The sequence below is a fragment of the Carcharodon carcharias genome, chromosome 31, assembly GCF_017639515.1.
Source record: "Carcharodon carcharias isolate sCarCar2 chromosome 31, sCarCar2.pri, whole genome shotgun sequence".
Classification (NCBI taxonomy): domain Eukaryota; kingdom Metazoa; phylum Chordata; class Chondrichthyes; order Lamniformes; family Lamnidae; genus Carcharodon; species Carcharodon carcharias.
In genome coordinates, this window is record NC_054497.1 from 24,651,944 (window position 1) to 24,679,691 (window position 27,748).

Here is a 27,748-nt window from a genome sequence, read left to right on the forward strand (position 1 = left end):
TATCATTAAACTATCAGCTGTTGAGAAAATTGCAGCTGAGCTTGATGCTGCCCTTAACCTGGCATCCATGTACACAGGCTCTTGGTTGAGGTTATTGTTTAGCAAGAACACTGGTTGCTTTTATTTTCTTCCCTCTACCCTCAATTATCCAGAGACTTCAAGAATTGCAGTGCTCCTATTGCTGCAATCAAATAACTCAACAGATCTGTGTCTTCTGACCTGCATAGCTCAAAGGTGACTTTTAGTTTTATAAAGAGCACGATTCTCCACCCATATTCTTGAGGGCAGTTCAGGATAGGCAACAAATGCTGGCCTTGCCGGCAACGCTTGCATCCCAAAAAAGGCCTTAAATGTGGGAGTCATGATTGGAAAATTTGCAGATGACACAAAAATTGGCTGTGTAGTTGATAGTGAAGAGGATAGCTGTTGTCTCCAGAATAATATCAATGGTTTGGTTGAGTTGGGCGGAAAAGTGGCAAATGGAATTCAATCAGAAAAGTGCATGGTAATGCATTTAGGGAGGGTGAACAAAGCAAGGGAATACTCAATGAATGGAAGGTTATTGAGAGGGGTTGAGGAAATGAGAAACCTTGGAGTGCATGTCCACAGGTCGCTGAAGGTGACAAGATGGGTGGTTAAAAAAAGCATATGTAATGCTTTCCTATATTGGACGAGGTATTGAATGCAAAAGCAGGGGTGTAATGATGGAAATATATAAAATACTGGTTAGGCCACAGCTGGAATTTTGTGTACAGTTCTGGTCACCACATTATAGGAAGGACATAATTGCTGTGGGGTGAGTGCAGAGAATATTTACAAGAGTGTTGCCAGGGCTTGAAAATTGCAGCTATAAGGAAAGATTGGATAGGCTAGGGTTGTTTTCCTTAGAACAGAGGAGGCTGAAGGGTGACCTAATTGAGGTGTACAAAATCATGAGAGGCCAAAATAGGGTAGACAGGAAAGACTTGTTTCTCCTAACTGAGGGGTCAATTATCAGGGGGCATAGATTTAAGGTGATTAGTACAAGGATTAGTGGTTGAGGCTGAAACGTTCAACTCATGAAGTGCTGTAACCTGCAAGGCCAAGTGCTGGAAAGTGGGATTAAAAATGAGTGGCTGGTTTCTTTTTTTTTTCTTTGGGGGGCTGGCCCAGGCATGATGGGCTGAATGGCCTCTTTCTGCACTGTAACTTTTCTATGGTTCTCGAAAAACAGTGTCCTTAAAACACAGGTGAGTTGAGTATAGACTTTTAAAGTTGCTTTAACCTGTTTTTATTGAGTGATAATTTCTCTGAAATAGATGAAGGATACATTGAATGAGCACACGAACAGAAAGATAGACAACTGGATGTTAAACCAAGGACTGGTGAGAGTTCACCATATTCTCTGGCTGGTTCATCTTCTGCCCTTCAGGGCCTTGACCTGTGGGCTGTTTGGTGATGCCACAGACAGTGTTAGGTGACGACCTTTCCTGAGATGACACAGTGGTTGTCTTTGTGTTTTACATCAAATTGAAAGGATTTGGGGGCTAAAAACCTGTTCCCCAAATATTAAGAATGATGAAACTCCTCCCATCCAGTACGTCCCCTGCCCTTCCAACTCTCACTGCAAAGCCTACATTGCTGCTCGATTCCCTTCCTCTCCTCGCATACAAAAAAAAAGGTGCCTTGCTAGGAATTAACCTAAAAAATAATCTGGATTTCTACAACTGACGAATTACGTGTACTTACAGCTCAGAAACAGGTTACTCGGCCCACTTGGTCTATGCTGGTGTTTATATGTCACATATGCCTCCTCTCAACCTACTTCACCCTATCAGCATATCCTTCTGTTTCTTTATCCCTTATATCTTTAGAGATGTGTTTTTCAGCCTGGAAAGGAAGGTCCTAAGAAATAACTCCATAGAGGATTAAAAGGTGGTTAAGGGACTGGGAAAGATAAACAAGAAAATCACCCCCCCCCCACCGCAACCGCCAACTATATCTTGGATGCTGGCCACCTATTCGCTTTCTATCTGTGCAATCTGAGCCATTGAATTTTATCAGGTTGTTGACAGGCAAGGAAGGGGTGTCTTTCCAAAGGTGAATTCCAAACGTCATTGGATAGCTCAGTTGGGATAGGAACCATGAATAACTTTCTTTCTCCTCCTCTTCCCCATTCCTGCATCGCCCCACAATCAAACAAAGCCCAATTAAAGCAATCTGGTTTAGTTTGTTTTTAAAAAATCACTTGGTAGATGTCACTTTATCATTCTTATTTTTTTGAAGAATAAATGTTACTAAATCCTTTTGCCTAATTCTCCCTCCTGTCGGATTGATTTCTTTGTAAAATTCTTCTCGTCTTCAGAGAATGAAAGTATTTTATTGGCAGAATTAGTATTGCTAACTGTATACATCTAGGCTGGTGGAAGTCCCTCAATACTGTCTGTGTCCTGGGGTATTGTAACTCTCAATCCAACCTGTCTGGGTTTTTGGTGTTTGGAGCAAGCTTGTTTCTACTTTGCTTTACTGGGAACAGCTTGGTTTTCCAACAGGCATTTATTTCACTTAAACAATTGATGAAGCAGAGGCGATTGCAGGTCGTCCTCTGTACTTGCTGATTCCAATGCTGGGTCATTTATGTTGTTGGGTGATCTTGTAGAGTTGTTACTTATTAATCATTTGTTAAAAGCTCTATTCAACTTGTGATTATTTTAAATAATTATTGTGAAATGTTTAATTTTCCGTTGCCCTTTCTGAAATGTAATCTTCCTCATTGTCTAAGGTGCTATGCATATGAACAACTTTCAGAATCCGAGATGCATATCAATTCTACCAGTTATTTTCAGATTTCAATGAAAGGAGATCAGAGCCATTGCTAGAAGCAAAGCAGTGTATGTATTGGCTGTGGACTTTTACTTTTTTGGCATCTGATTGCTTCTTCAGGATTCCTGCACTTAAGGATTGTGACCATCCAGTGCTGCCAAAAGATAATGTTATTAAGAATTTGATTCAAATCTTGTAATGTCCAGAATAGCTTAAAATACTACCACTGTGTTCAACCTGAAGCTTTTGAGATGGCATCAGTGGTGGGCAAGACTATTTTTAAATGGGTCCATATTCACTTTCAGTCTCTATTCAAAGCTCTCTGACCACAGGATGACAGTCCCTTCCAGGTCCTTTGTGACTAGAGTTGAGGTCATTCAGCCCAAATCCTGAAGGCCATGGATCCACAGCATAGAATAGCCAGAAATGTTATACTGCTTGGCACTTGGATATTCACCACATCAAGTCTACCATTGCTGCTTCTGAAGTACAGGGTTGGATCAGAATTGAGGGTACATTACTTTTTCAAACTGTCCCATACTTAGCCTGAGGGTTTTGTATTCTTACGTTGACCAGTGCAAAAAAGAAATAATCACTTACAATGATATTTTTAAATGACTGAGTGTTGGCTGTTTTGCGTGCCAGGGCATAAGCACAACTCTGTGACTGATTGTGTTGCCATAATGTGCAGCTGGTTATTTGGTCTAGAACAGGCTTGTTCTACATGCAGCCCATGTAGCCCCTCCATGTGGCTCCTGGAATGATTGTTGAAAAATGGTAAGATGGCTCAGTGTGTTTGAAGATTTCTTCAAGGGTCTGCTCCTCCAATTACAACCTGTTTTTCTCCCACCTTTGCTGCTCAATAGTGAGCATATCAGCATCAAACATGAAACAGGCTGTGATTGGAGGAGCAGCGAACACCAGCAACTGCGAGTATTTGAAGATAAAGACACTTTGAAGCTTCTGTGGCTCCTAGTGCCCTGGCTCAGCTGCGTCTGGTCTCCCATCCCGCCCCTGGGCTGCTGTGAGGGCGGGAGTGTGCAAGAGTGCGGGTGAGGGCGGGAGTGTGCGAGAGTGCGGGTGAGGGCGGGAGTGTGCGAGAGTGCAGGTGAGGGCGGGAGTGTGCGAGAGTGCGGGTGAGGGCGGGAGTGTGCGAGAGTGCGGGTGAGGGCGGGAGTGTGCGAGAGTGCGGGTGAGGGCGGGAGTGTGCGAGAGTGCGGGTGAGGGCGGGAGTGTGCGAGAGTGCGGGTGAGGGCGGGAGTGTGCGAGAGTGCGGGTGAGGGCGGGAGTGTGCGAGAGTGCGGGTGAGGGCGGGAGTGTGCGAGAGTGCGGGTGAGGGCGGGAGTGTGCGAGAGTGCGGGTGAGGGCGGGAGTGTGCGAGAGTGCGGGTGAGGGCGGGAGTGTGCGAGAGTGTGGGTGAGGGCGGGAGTGTGCGAGAGTGCGGGTGAGGGCGGGAGTGTGCGAGAGTGCGGGTGAGGGCGGGAGTGTGCGAGAGTGCGGGTGAGGGCGGGAGTGTGCGAGAGTGCGGGTGAGGGCGGGAGTGTGCGAGAGTGCGGGTGAGGGCGGGAGTGTGCGAGTGAGGGCGGGAGTGGGCGTGAGTGCGGGTGAGGGCGGGAGTGGGCGAGAGTGCGGGTGAGGGCGGGAGTGGGCGAGAGTGCGGGTGAGGGCGGGAGTGGGCGAGAGTGCGGGTGAGGGCGGGAGTGGGCGAGAGTGCGGGTGAGGGCGGGAGTGGGCGAGAGTGCGGGTGAGGGCGGGAGTGGTCGAGAGTGCGGGTGAGGGCGGGAGTGGTCGAGAGTGCGGGTGAGGGCGGGAGTGGTCGAGAGTGCGGGTGAGGGCGGGAGTGGGCGAGAGTGCGGGTGAGGGCGGGAGTGGGCGAGAGTGCGGGGGAGGGCGGGAGGGCGGGAGTGTGCGGGAGAGTGCGGGAGTGAGGGGGGCGGGGGTGAGGGCGTGGGCGGGCGAGGGGGCGGGGGTGCGGGGATGAGGGCGGGAGTGTGGGTGGGAGCGTGTGTGAGGGAGAGGGAGTGCGCGCGTGTGAAGATAGTCGCAGGTGTATATGTGACAGAGTGCGAGCGCATGCACCTGTGCGTGTGTATGTGAGAGCGAGGTGGGTGATAAGGAGGGGAGAGTGTATGGCTGACTCACTCCCAGTCACGGGGTTCTCATTCATCCTTATCTTCTCACACCAGTAGGCACTCTCAAAGTGGGTAATGGTGAGTGAGTGAGCACCCTGAGACTCGGAGTTAGCTGGACACACACTCACCCTTTCAGATTCGAATGGTCACCTTTATTTATTAATCATTTTTTAATTATCAGTTTACTGTTGTGATTGTTTTTTGCTTAGCAAGTTGTTTCTAATCATACGTCAGTTTATTTTTTAAAATTCATGTTTAATGTTGTGCCAAACCTCATCTTTCTGAAATTTGCTCATCACCCGGCCCCCCACCCCCAGTGTGAGAAAAATTGAAATGTGATCCCCAGTGAGAAAAGGTTGGACAAGCCTGGTCTAGAACAACACACTAATGTTCAGACCCAGATTGTCCTGTTGTACAGGCTTGCTATAAAGTCATTAGAGTATAGCTGCAGCAGCTGATTGCTGTCTGCAAGGTTTCTTGGCTTAGCTATCACTCAGACTATCCTTACCTCAGGTGAGTTTCAGTTCTCAGGTGGTGTAAAGTGGCAGCAGCACCGGCGAGATGAGAGAGAACCAAACCAGCAAGTTCTGACCTTGCTCTGTTTGCAACAGAAGAGGTATGTTTCACTTCCACAGAGTTGAACACCCAGTAGTGGAAAGAGAAGGTGGTGTATACACAGGCTGTCCACGTGGATTAGTGCATGGTTAACTAAATCCTTCCTGTATCATTTTGGATGGATGTCTTAACTATTTTAGACAATCCAATCATCAACTTCTCTTACCAGGCTGACCCTATTCCTCATTTTTTTTGATTAAATTATTTATTTTGAATTTATTTTTCCTTTTGGATTATTGTGATCAATCAGTGATGTATATGTTTGTGTGGTGAAATTGACTATAATTTTATCAGTTTATTTTTTGGAAAGCAAGGTATGAAGTTCTTGGAGATCCACCTACTCCAGAAGGAATTCTTTGGAACCTCATTTTAAAAATCAGCAACTTCCAAATTCTTAAATGGGAAGCAGTTATGATTGGCATGCTATATGGAGCAGAAATTAAAATAAAAGAATTTTATACCTTGCTTACATATGAATTTCAATGACCAATTTTATTATTTTTAAATTATTTAGTTTTGATTGTTGTTTAACTTCCTCCTGCCCTTCCCATTTATGTGTAACAGATTCCAGTCACTCAGACCAATCTAATGGATGACATTGAACAGTGGCTGTCCACAGATGTGGTGAGAATTTTGGGTATCTTTTTAATTTGCTTTTTAATAAAGCTTGAATTTGACAGGCGCAGTAATGAACCATTGGTGCTTTGGAGGTATGGCAGAGCTGCTTTATGGATTCCAAGCTTTGTCTGAGAAAGGCATTTCCCATCCTGGCCAGAGACCTAGTTTTGTTCTGCTTTTGTCTATCCATTCACCTCCCTGATGATGTTTGTTGGAACTGTTCTCATGAGTCTTTGCTCAAATAGGGGACACAGAGATCATTCAATGGCTGAATTCTGAAGGTTTGAGCCCAATTACTTGATGAAGATGACTGTGGTGCAGGTATTGAGCCATACAGGCCAGCAAGAACACCAGGACATAAGAAATAGGGCAGGAGTGAGCCATTGGGAAAAGTCACAGTTCAGTTTCTGGTTGGTGTTTAAGTTAGTTGATTGCTTGAGGGGTCGTGATAAGCAATACCACAATTGGCCCAAGTGCCTCAGTTCCCCTCCTGGCCACAGTGGTGTGGTGAATCCTGCTCTTGTGTGTTGAGAACAGGTTCTGCATTGACTTGGAATCACTCCTCCACCTCCCCCAGTTGCCCAAATTACTGTTACTGCTAAACTTGCGCTTGAATACTAGTCACTTGGGCAAGATCCAAAGGTGGCTAGTGCACATGAAATCTCACGAGGGTAAGGGGAGCTTGAGATTCTCTTATTCACATTTGTTTTGACCACTGTTAGAAAGGCCATTAAGCTGCCACAGTTGAGATCGTTCAAAGGTAGGTATTTAACATGCTATTGAGCTTTGCTCTTTCAGCTAACAAAAATTTAAGCATGTTTATCTGCTACTGAAAGGGGAAAAAGTTTTTTTGAGCTCATTGGCCTTAAACAGTTCAGCATTGGTCCATGACCTCCCAACAGTGGTCTCCAATGGAAGATAGTGATTTACAGCTTCTGTATAAAACTGATGTTTGGAAACCCAAAGAAATTATTGGCGAATGACCCAGGAATTAGTTTGGAAAACTAGATTACACTGCATACCTGTGATATTATGATGGAGATACAGTGAAACCTGTATAAATGGTCACTTCCAAAAAATGGACATCCGCAAAACCGAACATTTAAGAGACTCAACTTATTTGCATGGTAAAATATACTTGAGGCACTTGTAAATTACAAGTTACTGCAATACACCAAGTCCTTTAAAACATCAAACATACAGATCACTGAGGCATTGGATTTTGTGAAAGAAGTGTCCTTGTGGAATAGCAAACTCTTTACTCAGTATCCATAGAGAAACCACTGTGTCCTCAGGGACACAGCAATTCCTCTGATGTTGGATAAAGACGTCTCCATTTGACAAAAGCTGTTCATTTCATAAAATCCACTGCCACCTTTTGCTGATGTTTGCATTGAACTCATCAACCTCTCAAATCAAGGAAAACGCATGACTCTCAGTCAAGCAAAATTTTGATTTTTAAAATTCTCATCCTTGTTTTCAATGGCCTTGCACCTCCCTATCTTTGTAACCTCCTCTGGCCCCACGATCCTCCATGATATCTGCACTCATCTAATTTTCCTGAGCAACCCCAATTTTAACAGCTCAACCATTAGTGGTTGTGCCTTCAATTGTCTAAGCGCTAAACTCTGGAATACCCTCTCCACACCTGCCTACCTATATCTGACCGAATTATCTCTGTGTCTTGGGTATCAAATTTTGCTTTATAATTCTCCTGTTAAGTGCCTTGGTTTTACTAAAGGTGCTATGTAAATATAAATTATTACAAACAGCGAGAAAGGCCATTCTGTTTTGCCCCAGTGTCGCATTCATATATACAGTGTCTGATAGCAGTTCTTCTCCCTCAGACATTGCTATTATTGTCTTTCCCTTCCTAAAATATGAACATAATTAACTAGGAGCAGGAGTAGGCCACTCGGCCCCGTGAGCTTGCTCCATCATTTAATAAGATCATGGCTGATCTGATTGTAACCTCATTCCTTCTCATTCCTACCTACCCCAATAACCTTTCACCCCTTTACTTATCAAGAATCTATCTACCTCTGCCTTTAAAATATTCAAAGACTCTGCTTCCACCACCTTTTGAGGAACAGAGTTCCAAAGACTCACGACCCCTTGAGAGAAAAGTTTTCTCCTTATCTCTGTCTTAAATGGGCACCCCCTTATTTTTAAACAGTGGCCCCTATTACTAGATTTTCCCACAAGAGGAAACATCCTCTTCACATCCACTCTGTTCAGCCCTTAAGGATCTTGTATGTTTTAATCAAGTCGCTTCTTATTCTTCTAAACTCCAGTGGATACAAGCCTAGCCTGTCCAACCGTTCCGCAGAAGACAACCTGCTCATTCCAGGTATTATAGTAAACCATCTCTGAACTGCTTCCAGCATATTTACATCCTTCCTTAAATAAGGACACCAATACTGTACACAGCACAAAGATAAAAGCAAAATTCTGCGGATGCTGGAAATCTGAAACAAAAACAAAAATGGCTAGAAAAACTCAGCAGGTCTGATGGCATCTGTGGAGAGGAAGACAGAGTTAACGTTTTAAGTCCCTATGACTCTTCAGAACTAAAGAGAAAAAAATGTACACTGAGTACTGTACTGTACACAGTACTCTAGATGTAGACTCACCAATGCCATGTATAAGTGAAGCATAACCTCCCTACTTTTGTATTCGTTTCCTCTTGCAATAAGCAATAACATTCTATTTGCTTTCCTAATTACTTGCTGCACCTGCATACCAACCTTTTGCAATTCAAGCACTAGAACACCCAAATTCCGATGCATCACAGAGCTCTGCAATCTCTCTCCATTTAGATAATGTGCTTTTTTACTCTTCCTGCCAAAATGGACAATTTCACACTTTCCTACATTATATTCCATTCGCCAGATCTTTGCCTACTCAGTTAACCTATCTTTTTCCCTTTGTAGCCTCCTTATGTCCTCTTTCCTACTTAATTTCCTACCTACCTTTGTATCATCAGCAAATTTAACAACCATACCTTCGGTCCCTTCATCCAAATCACTCATATAAATTGTAAAAGATTGAGGCCCCAGCACTGATCCCTGTGGGATACCACTTGTTACATCTTGCCAACCAGAAAATGACCCAGTTATGCTTCCTGTCTCTTTTCTGTTAGCTAGCCAATCTTCTAGCCATGCCAATATGTTACCCCTTACACCATGAGCTTTTATTTTCTGCAGTAACCTTTGATGTGGCACCTTATCAAATGCCTTCTAGGTACAGTACAGTCCTCTGCCTCTGATGGTGGAATCACTTCTTTGAGGAGTTTTGGCTTTGAAGAGTGAAAGTTGATGCCTGTCTCTCTCTGCTGCTCCATAAAGTGATGGAGAGGCCTATGAGTCCCAGCTATCGGTCAGTTTTCCTACAGGCACTCTGCCAGAGAGTCCAGAAAACTGCTGTTATTCCTACGCACATGTGACCTGTTGTGTTTTCCCTACCAGATGTTCTCAATCCATTCTAAGACTTGTCTTTGAAACTTCAGTATATGGGCACAACCTGTCATCACATTTTCCCTCCTTTTAACACAATATAACCAAAGCAAAAGGCTATTTGGCACTTCTAGCCTGCTTTCCCATTCAGTAAGATCATGGTTGATTTTCTAGCTCAACTTCATCTTCCCACATCATCCATTAATTTTCTTAGTATCTAAAAACCTATAGACTTCTGTCTTGACTATACTCTGACTGAACATCCACAGCTCTTTGGGGTCGAGAATTCTAAAGACACTCAACCATTTAACTGAAGAAGTTTCTCCTGATCTCAGTCCTAAATGGCTGACCCCTTATTCTGAGACTATGATGTCTAATTTGAGAATCTCCAGATAGTTGAAACATCCTCAAGCATCTACCCTATCAAGCCCCTTAAGCATTTTATGTTTCAATTAGATCACCTTTCTTTTAAATTCTAAGGAATATAGGCCTAGTCTATCCTATCCTGCCTCACAGGACAATCCTCTCATCCCAGGAATCAGTCTAGTGAACCTTCATTGTATTCTGTCTAAGGCAGTTATCCTCCCTTATGTAAGCAAACCAAAACTGTACACAGGACTCCAGGTTAGGTCTCATCAGCTGTAAGACTTTACTCATACGCTGATCACTTTGTATAAAAGCTAACACACCATTTGCCTTCCCAGTTGTTCGGTGTACTTGCATGTTAGCTCTGAGATTTGTGTACGAAGACAGCAGGGTCCCTCTAAATGTAAATGTTTCCCCGTGTCTCACCATTGAAAAAATATTCTGCTTTTCTATTTTTTTTTGCCAAAGTTGTTTTTTTTAAATTAAAAAAAAATTTTGCCAGAAGGCATTATAGCTAAATTTGCAGATGACAGACACCAAAATAGGTGGGAAAGTAAGTTGCGATGAAGAAATAAGAAATTTACAAATGGGTATGGACAGATTAGGTGAATGGACCAAAATTTGGCAGCTGGAGTTTAACGTGGATAAGTGTGAGGTTATCCAAATTTTTGCCAAATAACGTCCTTATTCAAAAAGTGGGGGGGAGACAGAAAGTAGGAAATCATAGACCAGTTAGTTTAACATCTGTCGTTGGGAACTTGTTGGAATCCATTATTAAGGAACTAGTAATGGGGCATTTGGAAAGTCAAAATGCAATCCATCAGAGTCAGCCTGGTTTTATGAAGAGTAAATCGTGTTTGACCAATTTACTAGAGTTCTTTGAAGATGTGACAAGCAAGTGGATAATGGGGATTCTGTAGGTCTAGTATATCTGGACTTCCAAGAAGGCCTTTGATAAGATTAATATTAACAAAATATATTATTAAAATATATATTACAAGATAAGATCACACGGAGTTAGGGGTAATATATTAGCTTGGATAGAGAATTGGCTAACCAACAGAAAGCAGAGAGTCGGGATAAATGGCTCTTTTCCTGGATGGCAAACTGTAACTAGTGGGGTACCACAGGGTTCGGTCCTTGGGCCCCAACTATTTACAATCTATATGAAAGACTTGGATTCAGGGATAGAAGGTACTATAGCTAAATTTGCAGAAGACACCAAAATAGGTGGGAAAGTAAGTTGCAATGAAGAAATAAGAAATTTACAAATGGATATGGACAAGCTAGATGAATGGGCCAAAATTTGGCAGATGGAGTTTAACGTGGATAAATGTGAGGTTATCCATTTTGATTGAAGAATAAAAAGGTGACTTATTATTTAAATGGAGAGAAACTTCAGAATGCTTCAGTGAAGAGGGATCTGGGTGTCCTCGTGCATGAATCACTGAAAGCTAGTATGCAGGTACAGCAGGTAATAAGGAAGGCAAATGGAATTTTGGCATTTATTGCTAAAGGAATAGAGTATAAAAATAGAGAAGTGTTGCAACTGTACAAGGCATTGGTGAGACCGCACCTGGAGTACTGGTCCCCTTACTTGAGGAAGGATGTAGTTGCATTGGAGGCGGTTCAGAGGAGGTTCACTAATTTGATTCCAGAGATTCGGGGTTTGTCTTCTAAGGAGAGATTGAGCAATTTAGGCCTATACTCGCTAGAGTTTAGAAGGATGAGAGGAGATCTAATTGAGGTATAGAAAATGCTAAACCCTTGTGGGGCATCCTAGAATGAGAAGCCATTGATTTAGGCTAAGGGGTGGTAGATTTAAATCAGAGATGAGGAAGAATTACTTTTCTCAAAAGGGTCGTGAATCTGTGGAATTTGCTACCTCAGAGTGCAGTGGATGCTGGGACGCTGAATAAATTTGAGGAGGAGATAGATAGATTTTTAATTAGTAATGGGTTGAAAGGTTATGGGAAGAGGGCGGGAAATTAGAGTTCAGGCTGAAATGAGATCAGCCATGGTCGTATTGAATGGTGGGGCAGGCCCGAGGGGCTGAATTGCCTACTCCTCCTAGTTCTTATGTTCTAAGTGGATAGCTTCATACCTCCCCACGTCATATTCCATCAGCTACAGTCCTGTCCACTCTCTTGATCTGTCTGTATTTCTTTGTAGTCTCTGGCGTTCTCACAGCTTGCTTTGCCACCTTAGCCTGCAAATTTGGTTACATTAATTTGGCCCCCTCACCTAAGTTCTTGTTATAGATTGCAAATAGCTAAGGCCCAAGCACTGATCCTAGAAATACCCCACTAGTTACAGCCTGTCAACTTTAAAATGTTCTGTTTGTTCCTACTCTCTGTTTCAATTTGTTAACTAATCCTCAATCCACGCTAATTCTAGGTGGCCTAATTGTGGAATAACCTCTTCTCTAATGCCAGCCCGCTTTAAATTGAACATGTCCCAATGGAACAGTTCCATCTTTTCTGAGTACTCGGCCATTGCCCAAGAGCCAAAATATGTGCCTCAGGTAGCTGTGCATTTAACCTTTTAATTTGATTATCCCTATGCCAATTTTGCACATTGCTCAGGTAGCAATTCAGAGATTATAGCTGTGAGGTTTTGTTTTTCAATTAAGATTCCAGCTCTTCAGACACTCTCAGTAGAACCTCATTCCTAGTTCTGCCTATGTCGTTGCTTCCTATGTGGACCATAGCACTGGATCCTCCCAAGTTCTGTCCTGGAGCTGTTCAAATGCTGGTAATTAGAACTGAGGAATGAAGTTCATTACTGAAGTTGCACTCTGCTCCAGGTGAAAGCAGTTTCAAATAAAATGGGAATTTAGACTGCAACAATCATTGAGCAGACCCAAAAGCTTGAGCAATGGGAGCCTTGGAGGGGAAGCTGAATGCTCAAGTTGAATACTGGAATGGGTGGGGCTGTTGAACACTAGAGTATTAAAGGGGAGGAACTGAACGCTGGAGTGTTGGGGGATTCTTGGCATTGTTGCAGCTGATTGAATAGTTCAGCTGATTCCACAAGATTGAGAACATTTGTACAGCAAATCCTATGACCATGCAAAAGATGGACAGCTGACCATAATTTACAGGTTTTATTGTATATACTGTATTTAAAAAAATTGCAAGGCTCAAAGGAAAAGAGCAGGGGAAGTGGGACTAATTGGATAGCTCTTTCAAAGAGCGAGCACAGGCACAATGGACTGAAAGACCACCTTCTGTGATGTATAATTCTATGATTATGTAAAATTTGGTATTGTGGTTCTATACAGTTGCTTCAATCATCTCAATTATCATGCTAATTTGTTATGCCCATTACAGCAGTTATGGTATAATTATCAGGAATGTAAATTTCCCAGTGATTATATGAGTATTTAAAGTCCTTTCATCAGACTTTCTGCTGTGCTGTAGCATAGTTGCAGCTTGTAGAAGAGAGTTGAGAAGGTATTATCAGCACACAGGTAAGTAATTTCATCTATATGAATTGAGAATTTTGAGGGGGAGAAATCGAATTTAAAACCACTGTGCTTCAATATTGTGGTGTCTAAAGTTTAATTGTGGGAAACTGGAAATGGGAATCTTAAGCCCTTATTGCCTGGGCTGGAATGGGCTAAGCTGAGACCAATATTGCTAACCTGCACTAATGCACCATAGGTGTATAGCTTTTGCTGAATGTGGGTGAATTTGGAGAAGAAAAGAATTGTCTCTGTCCATTTCAGATAAGGACGCTGCTATGAGGTGACACAGGATTTGAATCGATATCATTTTGATGCTTTAACCTCCCTTAACCTTGAAGTACTTTGGTGTTCTTGAAGTCCATGTGGTTGTGGATTTGATTTTTAATGCTGAGCAGTACCCGAATCAAACAGTCAAATGGATTTACTCAATTCTTTGAGCTAGGATCTGAAAAGGCATTTGTTATTTTGGGGGTGGTAGTGTTTCGTTTCCCTCACTCTGTTTCTCTGCATAGTATTGCTGGTGGTAATGGCCATAAATTATTGTGTGGTTTTAACAGCCAAATTAAGATATCTATTTTGTCTGTGACCCATCAATGCAGATGGCTATTTCAACAGCTGCTGTGGATGGAGTGTACATTCTCATTGACCTCACTCGCTTAACCAAGCACTCAGAATTCAATGCAATCTTAATTGACACTCATTCAGGATAGAAGAGAAACACAAGACAGAATTCTATCTTCAGCGCATGTGGGATGACTAACAAATCTTATCTTTAATTTTAGAAGGGTGAATTTGGAGAAGATTCTGAAGGAGTAACAAGTGAAGGTAAATTCTGTTTTCCTTTGCTCTATTTTCCTTTTTGACCTTTTTTAAAAGATCTTTAGGAATATATCTTCATTTTATAATTCATATGTTGAATTCATAATACATGTAACTGTTTTCATTTCTCAATATTGGAAATACCATTGACAGGTTATCTCACCAATTCCAGGGCCCCTCTAATATCGATCTGATTTTTATTCTTTCCTTTTAAAAAGCACAACTTTATTGCTTGAAAACCTGAAGGCATTAGAACAGTGCTTCCCAAAATTTTTTCTGCTGTAATCCCATTTTAATGCCTTGCATTTGGTACGACCCCAGGGTGAAAACTGCAGGGTAGGAAAGAGAGTTGTTGAGCAAGTTGGGGGGTTCGAACAGCATGGAAACAAGGCACAAAACCATCTAAGATACGTTCCATTTTGCAGTCTCTGTTGGTGTCAATGATTGGGCCTAAGAGTTCATTTGATTAGGCCGTGCCCACAGGCAAAAAAATTATGCACATTTAAAGGGTTCTCTCAGCTGATCCCAGGCCAGTCAAATCTCAGCCTGCACTCCATTGCCACCGTTGCTGCCTTGGAGCTCATGACCCCAGTTTCTCATTGTTGCGACCCGAAGTATTAGAAATACATTGTCATGTAAAATGAAAGCTCCCAAGTTTGTCACTGGTCACAGATTATAACAGTGAGCTATTGATCGATGCCCTTAGTTTTCTTCTAATTGGCCAAGTTTTACCCAGAATGGTAATGGCTTGATGCCTACAAGGCACCTGTCCCGTTCATCCACCACCTCTGTGCTCACTGGCCTACATTGGCTCTTGGTCAAGCGATGCCTTTTAAATGCCTCCATGTCATCTACCCTCCCTGTGTCTGTAATCTCCTCCAGCCCAACAGTTACCTGTGCTCCTTTAGTTCTGGATTCATGAGCCTCCCCAATTTTAATCAGTCCCCCATTGTTAGCTGAGCCTTCGTTCTTCTCCCCCTGAACCTGAACCTGCCTAAGTTCTGGAATTCCTTCCCCAAACCCCTCTACCTCCATTTTAAGATGTTTCTTTATGATCAAACTTTTGGTGTTCCCTAATATCTGTGTGGCTTAGCATCAAGTTTTGTTTTAAAGTTGCTTCTGTGAAGTGACTCGCAACATTTTATTACATTAATGGCACGGTATAATTACCAAGTTGTTGTGAAAAGCCCTCTGAAGAACTGCCAATAAAATCCCGCCACATTATTCTCCACAAACTCTGTCACACATTATGTATGATTCCACTTTCCTAAACCATGGTTAGCTTTGAAATAAAAGCTAAATGTCTCTTATTCTTGTTAAAAGTGCTTGAATGCTATTTGTTTAATTTCAATGGTTTAGATGCTGCAGGTAAATCATGCTTCTGACTTGTTTGTAATCTGGAATGCTGGCTGCTTTCCATTTTATTTGCTGTTAACCTGGCGTTTAATGGCATTAAAATATTTAGCTGCTGAAACCCTTAATTCTTGAAGTGTTCTGGTATGAATGTCATTTGGTCTCATTCTCATGGATGTCCAATCCATCCAGCTTTTATTTAATACCATTTGAGGAGATCTCCTATTCTTTATCTATCAGAAATAATCTACCAGGTTTCTGTACAGTGAAAGATATTGAACCCAAAAATCCTTCCATGATTTCATCTGATAAAAGCTTTTTCTTTTTCATCCTTTATTTTCCTTTCAGAAATTTTTATTTTAGTTTTAATTCCTTTTTGATCCTCCTCTTTTCCTGGAAAATTGTAAACCATTCATCCTGACTTTTTCAGCAATGGATTTAACTTTTAATTTGTTTATAGGATGTATATTTAGTTTCTATCTCTGATATATCCATTAAAGGATTTTTACAGGTTTCCCCTTTTCTAATTTTATTCTTTTCATTTTTAATATTGCTGAGACGAAAGCCATGCTGCCAAAGCTTTTCATCTTGCGCTCATTAAGACAAATGCAAGAATGCCAAATTTCAAACGATCACAACAATTTATATTAAATACCAAAATAATTTGTCTACTGTTATGTGATTCTGCGATTGGCAGAACTTACTGAACAATCCTAAGCATGCTATTAGCTGCACTAACGACCAATTGAAGGTAATTAGCAAGCTTGTAACATGGCTCATTTATGCTTGCCAGAAGTGATGTACATTCATATGCAGGGACAGTTCTCTGCAAACAGAGGGATATGTTCAAGCCTTGCTCTTCTTTTGAATTCCCTGGAAACTTGGGGAGCTTGGCCGTTGCTTTTTCCATGGCAACCTCTCAGCCAATCAGAATCGACTTTCCAACCAGGCAGCAACCTTTTCTCCTGTAGCATAAAATGTTGTGATTGTTTGAATTTTGTCATTCTTGCATTTGTCCTGATGAGTGCAAGATGGAATGCGTTGGCAGCATGTCTCTTTTCTGCAATATTCAAATTCTCTTCATTTTGAAGCTCATGATTACTAAATCCAAATTCCTGAAATTTTTGTTTTACTATTGTTATATCATTGTTGAGGCAGAGTTAAGTAGAAATTGCATATTTTTATCCTCCTGAGATGAACATCTTGATTCTCTTGATATCTCCTTTCTATGTATAAACACCGACGGACTGGACAAGATCTTCTGGTCCATCTAGCCTGTCCCACGTAATTGTGATACCTTGTGTATAACAATACATAAGCACTTTACTTCAGCCAGAACCAGGTGATCTGGGAAAGGCAAAAGAAAAATCCAATTTTGGGGAAAACAAGCTGTGAAATTCTTCCCCTTGCCCCCTGCCCAATGACCAAAATTAGCCCAGGAACCCGCTCTCTGGCCTTAAATTCTTTGCAATACTTTTCCTTTGTAAGAGGTGATCTTCACCCCAGCCAGAAACAGACCCGGTTCTTGCTTGATCTAAAATACTAAGCTGCAGAAAAGTTACATTTTTGCACATTAGATAAAGCACATTTTTCTCCTAGAATTTGATAAGTTCCTGGAAGAACGAGCGAAAGCAGCGGAACGGCTGCCGAATCTCCCTTCGCCTCCCACAGAGACCCCTGGTTCTGTTACTGCAACCAAAAAGAAGAAGCAGGAAAAGATGGAGGACGCCCTCTTTACGCTGTGAGACCTCGAATCCGCCCTCCGCCTGCCACCATGTATGAAGGAACACATTGAGGCAGTCCTGAGCTGTGCCTCTCCTAGAAATTTACCCTGTTGCTCCTGAATAGGGGATGGTACGAAAATAGAGTGCACACTCTTGCCCTGCGAAGTCTGTGTTTCAAGATGGACCCTATTTTCAAATATTTCTCTCAAATGACCCTATAACAGGGATAAAGGACAACACGTGACCCTTTGCTGAAGTTGTGGAGATGCCATCCAATTACAGAACGATGTTGTGGGCTGACTGTGCTTAAGTTCAAAATAGGCTTGAAAATAATTTAAACTGCAGATCTGAGAGTACACTACTTTTTAACCTGTATCCTTCTCACAAATCCATGTACATTTTATTGATTTTTTTTCTTATGTATGCTAAACTGAGAAATGGTTTCCAAGCATTAACTTAATCTATTTTAAATACTTTAGCACAAGGATAGTGATGATGATGTGTTATGGTGTTTGTGGGCATGTGTTGGGGAATAAACGATGGCGCCTCCAAGTGATGCATTGGGTCACGTTCCACACTTTTTAGTCTGATTTATGGGATTTCTGAGTCAGTTGGATTCTGTTGTTTTGCTATTGGGGGGGTAGTATGCAGCTGCAATTTCTTTTTACATCTGTATCCTGTTGTCTATGCAATGAGACTTTTCCCCCCCTCCACAAGCTTTTAGAATGGGGCACATCTGTGGCATGAAGCAGAGAATTTAAAGCTGTGGAAATTGTATGGTTGCCAACCCTTCAGGTTTGTCCTGGGGTTTCCAAGAACTGAAGATTAATTTCCAGGCCACTGCTGCGAGCAGCAGGCAAGAGAAAAGTACCGGGGGCTTTAAACAAAATTGTTGGAATAGGCAGTTTCACCAATAGTCAAGATTAACACCATTGGACACCTGGGTTTGATCTCTTTCCAGTTGGGCCATGGGAAGCAGTGTGCCTGGAGGATGGATCAATGGTCAGAGTGTGGAGGTGGCAGAGTGGTTGCAGTGGGAGCTAATGTAATGAAACCTCTAGGAATACACCCACTCGGAGTTGGCAACCCCAAGAAAATGCCCCAATTGCACTTAGTGTTTAATTATATCAATTCCTAGACCAATTTTGGGGGTGTGGGGAGGAGAGGGAAGAGAATGTATGGTTTAGAAAAATAATTTAATGCAAAATCAATAAAATGATTTTTGTGGGTGTTGGCACACCCAGTAATTTCTAGTGTTTTAGTGCCTCTTAGTAAAACTTACTAGCTCTTCTCTGTGGCAGCTGAGGTGTCCAAATATATATCATGGAAATATATTCCTGGCTAAGATTTTGCAACAGTGTTGTGACAGGTTGGGTGTTATTTTAGACATGGTTCAATGCAGTAACTTTTCACTTCTGTATCCCTACATTGGACAAATGCAACCACTCGAAGGTGTCCGTTGTATAATAGGTATTATCCATTTCTGCTCTGTTGTGTTGGCTTCAGATTCTGCTGGCTTGTAAGAGATCCAGCTCTCAAAAAGCACTGAACTATCAGCAGGAAAAGTCATAGTCAATTGAAAAGAAGCATACTTCTTCATAGTAATATTTTGAACATGCCCCATGTTATGAAAAGGATATAGAGGCACTGGATAAATTTGGAAAAAAGAGGTTTACAAGAATGATCCCAGAACTGGAAGGTTGTAATTAAATACGAATTAGGAGCAGGAGTAGGCCCTTCAAGCCTGCTCTACCATACAATAAGATCATGGCTGATCAGATTGTAACCCTAATTCCGTATTCCCACCTACCCTGATAGCCTTTCACTCCATGCTTATCAAGAATCTATACCTCCTCCTTAAAAATGTTCAAAGACTCTGTTTCCACCTCCTTTTGAGGAAGAGCTCTAAAGACTCACGACCCTCAGAGAAAAAAATTCTCCTCACCTCTGTCCTAAACGAGCAACCCCATATTTTTAAACAGTGACCCGTAGTCCTAGGTTCTCCCACAAGAGGAAACATCCTCTCCACATTGACCCTGTCAAGACCCCTCAGGATCTTATATGTTTCAGTCAAGTAATTAGCAGGAAAGATTGAACAGAGAGAGAAAGGAATAGAAGGTAATGCTGGTAGGGGTGTGGTGGAGAAGGGCAGAAGGAGGTTTGTGTGGAGCATAATGACAAGTTTGGTCAATTGGCCTGTTTCTGTTTGCATTGATCAGAATAATCAAGAGTTATTGAATATTATTTGGAAAAGTTATTCATCAAATCAATATTTCTTAGTTAATGCCTTAGAAATTGATTTCCCAATTAGGCATTTTTAATCCTGAAATTTCAAAAAACATTCTAACATTTGCATGGGGAATCTTGAGGCAGTTGAATTTGTGCTAATCAGGGGAAAGGTGTTCCTTTTCAATATACTAAACATACTACTGCTGAAAAGTCTGTGAAATTTGTGCAATCGATGCTCACTTAGGAGGTCATCCAGCAGAACTTAGGATCCCTGCCAGACCTTTCATCAGGAACTGATTTGTCTGGAACAACACCTAGTCAGCTGAAGAGAACCATTGACTAGAGGCTTAAAGACATATCTTGTTGCTGCTTGAACAGAGCAGGAGCTGAGTCACAATTTAAAATAAACAGTGGCCTAAATCTTCCAATTAGCATCTTGAGAACTTCCGAAGGACAATCATCACAGGAAAAAATACACATTTACCCGACAGCATTTTTCAGGCTGCTCCCTGGAGCCTCCATTGTAGAAAACCAGCAGGCCTTGGTGCAGCACAGGAGAGGCCAAGTTGCACCCCTTGTTTGCAGCACTAGCTGCCATATTCTGGTAAGCTTAAATGTCCTAGAACTTCTCATTGTGTTTGTGTTTGTGTGTGTGAGTGAATGTGTAGTTGTGTAAATGAGCAGGGTGCCAGCCGGCAGAGTGGCTGGGCAGTAGGTTAGAGTGATGAGGTTGAGTCCGATCGGAGGGGTGGTTCAGGGAGAGGTGGGGGGGAGGGGTTGTGGGTGTTGGTGGGGTCAGTTGTATAGCTAACCAAAAGTTAGAACTGGTTTTCATCTGACTGACATTTCCTGGGTAACTATCCAGATAAGTAAGTCAGAACCATCCGAAATCTCTGACTCCTAACTTAAGAGTTGGATACTTTCTTGGATCGCTGTGGACGCAGGGTAATTGTCCATCAGAAGTTTAAATTTCTCGGGCATTCATACGTAAGTCAGTGCATCGGAACATCCAAGGGATTCCGACGCTTATCTTGCTGGGGTGGGGAGGTATGTCTGGCCTCCGAATATTTGAAGACCAGAGGATCTGGGCCAATATACCCTCAACATAGAGGCATAACTGATTTGACATACAACTTATCCCCCAATCTTTTTAGAGAATCTTACCCCAATGGGGATGTATTGATTCATCCTTTTTGGGAAAGTTTTTTTTGGTTGATTAACCGAGGATCAGGACTTGTACACATCTGCAGATACAATAGTTGTCTTGAACCTGGGCTGTTTTTGATCATTTGTTCAGCAATTCAACCAAAACAGAAATTGCAAATGTTACATACTTTACATGGCTTGCTGTGGGCAAATTGGCAGCTGTATTTCCTACATTAATCATTTTGTATTTAATTAGCTGTGCGGTGTCCTGAGGTCATGAAAGGACATTATATAAATGCAAATCTGTCTCTAGTGATTTGATTTTGAAAAGCTTACCGTTGGAATTTGACAGTGACTCAATGTGTGTGTCGAGAGTTAAAAAGCAGTCAGTGACCTTATAATTTAGTTTTGGATTTAGTATTTGAAACACTTGAAATAATTAAATGGGTGTGAGTGAAGCATGCTTGAATTATTTGTCTCTGTTGCTCTCCCTGCCCCTTGTCCCATGCCAATCGTGTGATAATTAATTTTCTGATAGGCAGTCACGCTGCTTGGAACATGTTTTCCCTTTCTATCAATCTAAAGTCACAGCAAGGATTTTAATTTTTTTATTTAAACATGCGTTTTGTCCATCACAGGGGCTGCTGAAGAATTCAGAGTAGATTTTGCTTTATTCATAAAGATTTGTAGAGGTATAGTATAATACAATGCTAGTGTAACAGTGCGTAACCAAGTTGATCTTAAATACAGTACATGGCACTCTTAAAGTGCCCCACTCCACTTACAGTTCTGATTGCATCTACACTTGCATTGTTTCAACACAATCTGATACATACAAACCTTTTTTAAATAAAAAATATACATTATTCATAAAGTATCTAAAAGAACATTACAAAACATTTCAAAATGGCCATCACAAAATGCAGTGCTATTCAAATCTTGTACATAGATCATGATGCACTCTGAGGTGCTTCAATACAATTGTGATACATGTAATATTTGCGTACTGTGAGGCATACAGCCCGAGCGATCTATTTCAGTTTCCAGGCCCTCACTGCACTATGGCTGAAAGGTCTTAGACAGCGACTTTTAACCATTGCACCTCTGCGGCAGCTATCCTGATGTTGATCAGTCTGCGCGTCAACAGCGGGTCTGAGCAGAAGACGTCGTCCATGTACAGGGAAGCTTTGACCCGACTGCCTCCACTACCAGGGATCATCACTCCTGTTATGCTCAATCCTTCCTGATGGACTTGGCAAAGAGTTCTATGTAACACATGAATAGGACAGAGGAGAGAGGGCAGCCCTGCCTGACTCCAGATTTGATCGGAAAGCTTTCCAATTCCCACCTATTGATTGAAACTATACTACTGATGTTTGTGTAGAGTTGAAACTATGCTACTGATGTTTGTGTAGAGCAGTTGGATCCAATTGCGGGTTCCCTCCTTTTTGACTTTGAGCAAGACACTTTTTTTGCCAGGACATGCAACCAAGATGAAAAGCCATCTGCACAATACACCCCTTCCCTTTTGGCAGAAACTACGCAATGTAAACATTTGCACAGGATTAACCAGCTTAACTAAGGTTGGAGTGAGGGAATAAATCAGCAGCTGTTATAGGAAGCTATGTACAGCACAGAGGACAGGCAGGCTGGCTTAGGCAAAATAGACTGCAGCTGGCAGGGGGCAGGAGACGGGTTGCACATCCATTTCTAATGTGGGGTGCATCAGCCTGCAGTGTGTTCATACTGGCAGTTCCATAGAATCTAACGGGGAATTGCCTAGCCCACCTGAGTGAGAAATGTGGCAAGGCGCTGCCCTGAAAAATAGGACGTATCCATGCAGCCCCTTAAGTTCGTTCTGCCATCGAATTAGACCTTGGCCGATCTGTCCCCCAACTCTATTTACCTGAATTCCCTATTTTAAAAATTAATCATCCTCCTATTCCACTTTTGAATTCCAATCCTTTTACATAAAAGCCAACAATGCATTGGCCTTTTTGATTCTTTTTTGTATTGGTGCACTAGCTTTTAGTGATTTATGTACATGGAAACCTAAAGCCTTTTTCTCCTCCTCAGTTCCTAGCCTCTTGCCGTTAAGAAAATATTCTGATTTTTTTTCCTTTCTCATGCAAAATGGATGACCTCACACCTCCCCACATTGAACACCATTTACCCATTCACTGTCTTTCTGCTCCCATCCACACAACTTACTGTGCCTCCTAACATGTCATATGTAAATTTGGACATAGAATTCTCTATTTCTTGGGTTGCCAACCTTCCAGGATTTACCTGAAGTCTTCAGGAACTGAAGGACATTCCCGTGAGCAATCTCAAAGGATAAAAACATAGGGGTATCAACTAAGTAATGGGATTTCTTCCCAAAATTGTTTGACTGCTTTTATTTATTGATTGTTGAGATATTGCAGATGTGGAAGAAAAAGGCTGTTTGACTGGCAAATAATTAGCTGTTTCTTGGCGAAGAGTTAATGTGCTTTGAGGGATGCGGTATGATGAACTTGTTAGGTCAGCACTGGTGAGAGCCTTGGTGGTGGGGTGGGCGTGTGCAGAGGTGGGGAATGGGACCGGTTGAAGATAATGTGACGAAATCTTGTAGAATATAACCAGTCCTAATCCATCCTGGCTAACTAATCAGATTACCTTCTGAAAGATGCCAAAATGCATTTGATTAAGTATTATTTATCAGTGCAACTATGGATATAGAAACATAAATTTAATGCATCCATTGTTAAGTTGTGACACTTGTTCTGTGTCTACACAGCCAGGTACAAACAAAGTGCTCATGTGTTAGTTTGTAACGTAGTTTGTCTAAATAGTTATTTATTAATTCCTCCTTTCTCATTCACCTTACAGTTAGAAAATCCTGTTACTTCTCTCGTTCACTGGATTTGCTTGTTGTAAACTCAGCTGTGCTTGGTTATGCAGACTCCTCCATTGTCTGTCAGAGTTGCTATTTAAATGGGCCAGAGTTGAGTTCTTGTTTCCTGTAGTACCCTACATACCCCTCATGTTCCTGCATTAGAATGTTATAGGATTCATGCAGCTGAGACATAAATCTGCTGCAACTAAACTAAGCCTCAACACCAAAGCCAGTGGAACTTAACTAAAGTAACATCTCACCATATGTTGTCTTATATAGCTTCTGAATCCTTTTGCACAACGAGGGACAGGAGATGGTCTAAAGGAATTACCTCAGTGTCAACCATACCAGTGGTTTATGGAAGTAGGGATAATAATGCAAAGGTAAATCAGGGGAGCTGGTGGCATAGTGGTATTGTCACTGGACCAGTGATCCAGAGATCCAGGGTAATGCTCTGGGGACCTGGGTTTGACTCTCACCAGATGGTGGCATTTGAATTCAATAAAAATCTGATATTAAAAGTCTGATGATGCCCATGAAACCCTTGCCGATTGTTGTAAAAACCCATCTGGTTCACTAATGTCTTTTAGGGAAGGAAATCTGCCATCTTTACCTGGTCTGGTCTACATGTGACTCCAGACCTGCAGCAATGTGGTTGACTCTTTTATAAAAAAAAAAAGCCCTCTGAACAAGGGCAATTAGGCATGGACAATAAATGCTGACCTAGCCAGTGATGCCCACATCCCATGAATGAATTAAAAAAAGTTTGCTATCACAAGGTTTGGAGAATTGTAAAATGGATCATTTTTCCTAATGCTGCGTTTGTAAAAGCGAAACCTACTTCATGACCAGCACTGCACTGTCCTCAAATTTCTGACACTATGCTCGTTACTCAACTTCCCATTGTCTGCAAGCAGGATTTGGGCTTGTAAACCTAAGCAATCAATTGTTTCCTTTCATCTCACTGCGAAGTCTAGAAGGAGCCAGGGTTGTCTGTATTCCTAGCACCACTGCCTACTGCACCCGTTTCAAAAGCAGAGCGACTGGAATCTCACTTAATATTCACTGAGGACTTCAACTTCACTTTAAGTGTTTCATGAAGTGGAGAATTCACTGACAATGACACAGACCACAGTGGTGCAATCCCCTGTAGTGGCTGTAGACCATTTTCTGTTGCACCAACACAGTTTTAATTTTTAACATTATCCAGTATTCACAACTTTTTGCATCTCTGTTACTAACCTCATGTGAATTCCTGTGAAGTTCACATGTGTCTGGTGGGTCAGATGCCATTTGTCCTGAACTTGCCTCAGAACCTGGGAAGCCTATTGGAAAAGTAGCAATGAACTTACATGAACCCAATTCTACGCTGTGTAGAAAAGAGCACTTTTTAAACAGCCATTCACTTCCCAACTAGAGGAATGTGGGTTAAAGTTCCCACATGTTTTCTGATGTTTTAATCAATTGTTGAAATAGTTTCAAATGGGGAAGAATGATGTAAATTTAAGACAGAGGGGCAAAACCGATGTCTGTCATTCACACATACGTCATCTCAATTTATCATATAACAGTGTCTGAAGATGGAGAGAAGCCTCTGGACCCTCCCAGTTTCCACCCTGAGAAAAGTGTTCTACAGTCCAGAGAGGGGATGAAAACCCTGTTTATCATTTGAATTTCAATAGCTTTGCATGTGAATTTGTAACCCTTCAGCTATTTACCAAATGGTCCTTGGAAAAGTAAAATACTAACATTGATTTTCCAGAATATATGGAATTAAGTTTTCCCAGAATTTAATTGGGAAGAAGAGAGGAAAATGATTGGTAAAATTTTCTCATTTTAAAGCAAATGGAAACTTTGTTTGAAGGGTTGTTGATAAATTTTGAGAATGAATTAAGCCTACAAATCTAGTAAGATAACTTTAAAATTAACAGTTCACTTAAAGAATTAAAAATGTCCAGAAAGTGACCTCCTTAAACCATATCCATTCTCGGTTTGTATTGGAGTACCATAGAATCATTGAAATTTGCAGTCATTGGGCCCATTGTGTCTGCATCAACTTAAAGAAAATAGAGCTCTACAGCCAAATCTTGTTCCGTAGCCTTGCATCTCAGGTGCATATCCAAGTACTTTTTAAATGCGATAAAAATTTCTGCATCTACCACCCTTTTGAGCTTTGAGTTTCAGATCACCACCATATGGTAGAATGGCAATGTAGAGGTTCAGTCTTGTCCCCTGATTTTCAGTAAAAGGACTAGTATTTATAATTTGCCTTTTGAGTGAACCACATTGACTAACATTATCTTAATATTCCAGCGAGATTATACTGGTCACATAACAGAGTATTCTAGCAATAGTAATATATTTGGATTTCCAAAAGGCGTTTGATAAAGTACTGCATGTTAAGGCTACTTAATGGTGGTGGGGTAGTATATTAGCATGGATAGAGGATTGGCTGACTAATAGAAGACAGAGTTGGGATAAGGGGGGCATTTTCAGGATGGCAGCCTGTAACTAGTGGAGTGCCACAGGGATCAATGCTGGGGTCACAATTATTTACAATATAAGTGACTTAGATGAGGGAAATGAACCCTGGATGTCAAGGGATATAGAGGATTGGATAAGGAAAAAAGAGGCTTATGGCAGATACAGAGGGCTGAAAACAACGGAAGCCCTAGAGGAGTATAGAACATGTAGGGAGTGAAGAGGGGGCATGAAAAAACACTGGCCGACAAGATAAAAGAGTATCCCAAGACATTTTATAAATACATTAAGGGCAGGTAGGTAACCAGGGAAAGAGTAGGGCCAATTAGGGACCAAAGTGGAAATCTGTGCATGGAGCCAGAGGACATAGTTGAGGTTTTAAATGATTATTTTTCATCTGTGTTCACTATGAAGAAGCATGTTTAGGTGTAGAAATCAGGGAGGGGGACTGTGATATACTTGAACAAATTAGCATTGAAAGGGAGGAGTTATTAACAGTTTTAGTAGGCTTAAAAGTGGATAAATCCCCAGACCGAGATGAGATGTTTTCCAGGCTGCTATGTGAGGCAGGGAAGGAGATTGCAGGGGTTCTGACTCTAATTTTCAAATCCTCTCTGGATTTGTAAGGAGAGGTGTCAGAGGACTGGAGGACAGCAAATGTGGTACCATTATTCAAGAAGGTTCGTAGGGATAAACCAGGTAATTACAGGCCAGTGAGTCTAACATCAGTGGTAGGGAAACTATTGGGAAAAGTTCTGAGGGACAGGATTAATCAGGGATAGTTGGCATGGCGTTGTCGGGGGAGATCATATCAAACAAATTTGATTGAATTTCTGGAGGAGATGACTAGTTGTGTAGATGAGGGTATTGCAGTTGGACTTCAGTAAGGCTTTTGACAAGGTCCTGCATGGGAGAATGGTCAAGTAGATAAGAGCCCGTGGGATCCAGGGCAGTGTGACAAATTGGATCCAAAATTGGCTTAGTGGCAGGAGGCAGAGGGTGATGGTTTAAGGTTGTTTTTGCGATTGGAAGCCTGTGACAAGTGGTGTACCACAGGGATCGGTGCTGGGACCCTTGCTGTTTGTAGTGTACATTAATGATTTAGACATGAACATAGGAGGTGTGATCAGTAAGTTCACAGATGACACAAAAATTGGTGGTGTCGTAAATAGTGAGGAGGAAAGCCTTAGGATGATATAGATGGGTTGGTGAGATGGGCAGAGCAGTGGCAAATGGAATTTAATCCTGAGAAGTGCAAGGTGATGCATTTTGGGAGGACTAACACAGCAAGGGAATACACAATGAATGGCAGGACCCTAGGAAGTACAGATGATCAGAGTGACCTCAGTGTATATGTCTATAGATCCTGGAAGGCAGCAGCACAGGTAGGTAAGGTGGTTAAGCAGGGATATGGGATACTTGCCTTTATTAGCCGAGGCATAGAATACAAGAGCAGGGAGGTTATATTGGAGCTTTATAAAATGCTAGTTAGGCCACAGCTGGAGTACTGTGTGCAGTTCTGGTCGCCATGCTATAGGAAGGATGGGATTGCATTGGAGAGGGTGCAGAGGAGATTCACCAGATGTTGGCTGGGCTGGAGCGTTTCAGCTATGACAAGAGACTGGATAGATTAGGGTTGTTTTCCTTAGAGCAGAGAAGGC

At 41.9% G+C, this 27,748-nt stretch overlaps 1 protein-coding gene across 4 annotated transcripts in view; it reads left to right on the forward strand.

The window, feature by feature from the left end:
* Positions 1–18,600, forward strand: part of tom1 (target of myb1 membrane trafficking protein) — a 119,745-nt gene extending 101,145 nt beyond the window's left edge. For 2 of the 4 annotated variants that reach the window (XM_041177779.1, XM_041177780.1), the window contains exons 13-16: positions 1,299–1,364; positions 6,114–6,173; positions 14,240–14,282; positions 17,229–18,600. In XM_041177779.1, the coding sequence (XP_041033713.1) occupies positions 1,299–1,364; positions 6,114–6,173; positions 14,240–14,282; positions 17,229–17,374 (315 nt within the window). In that variant the 3' untranslated portion in view covers positions 17,375–18,600. The remainder of the gene's footprint in view (positions 1–1,298; positions 1,365–6,113; positions 6,174–14,239; positions 14,283–17,228) is intronic. The other 2 variants (XM_041177781.1, XM_041177782.1) reach the window with 2 other exon arrangements.
* The last annotated feature ends 9,148 nt before the right edge of the window (positions 18,601–27,748 follow it).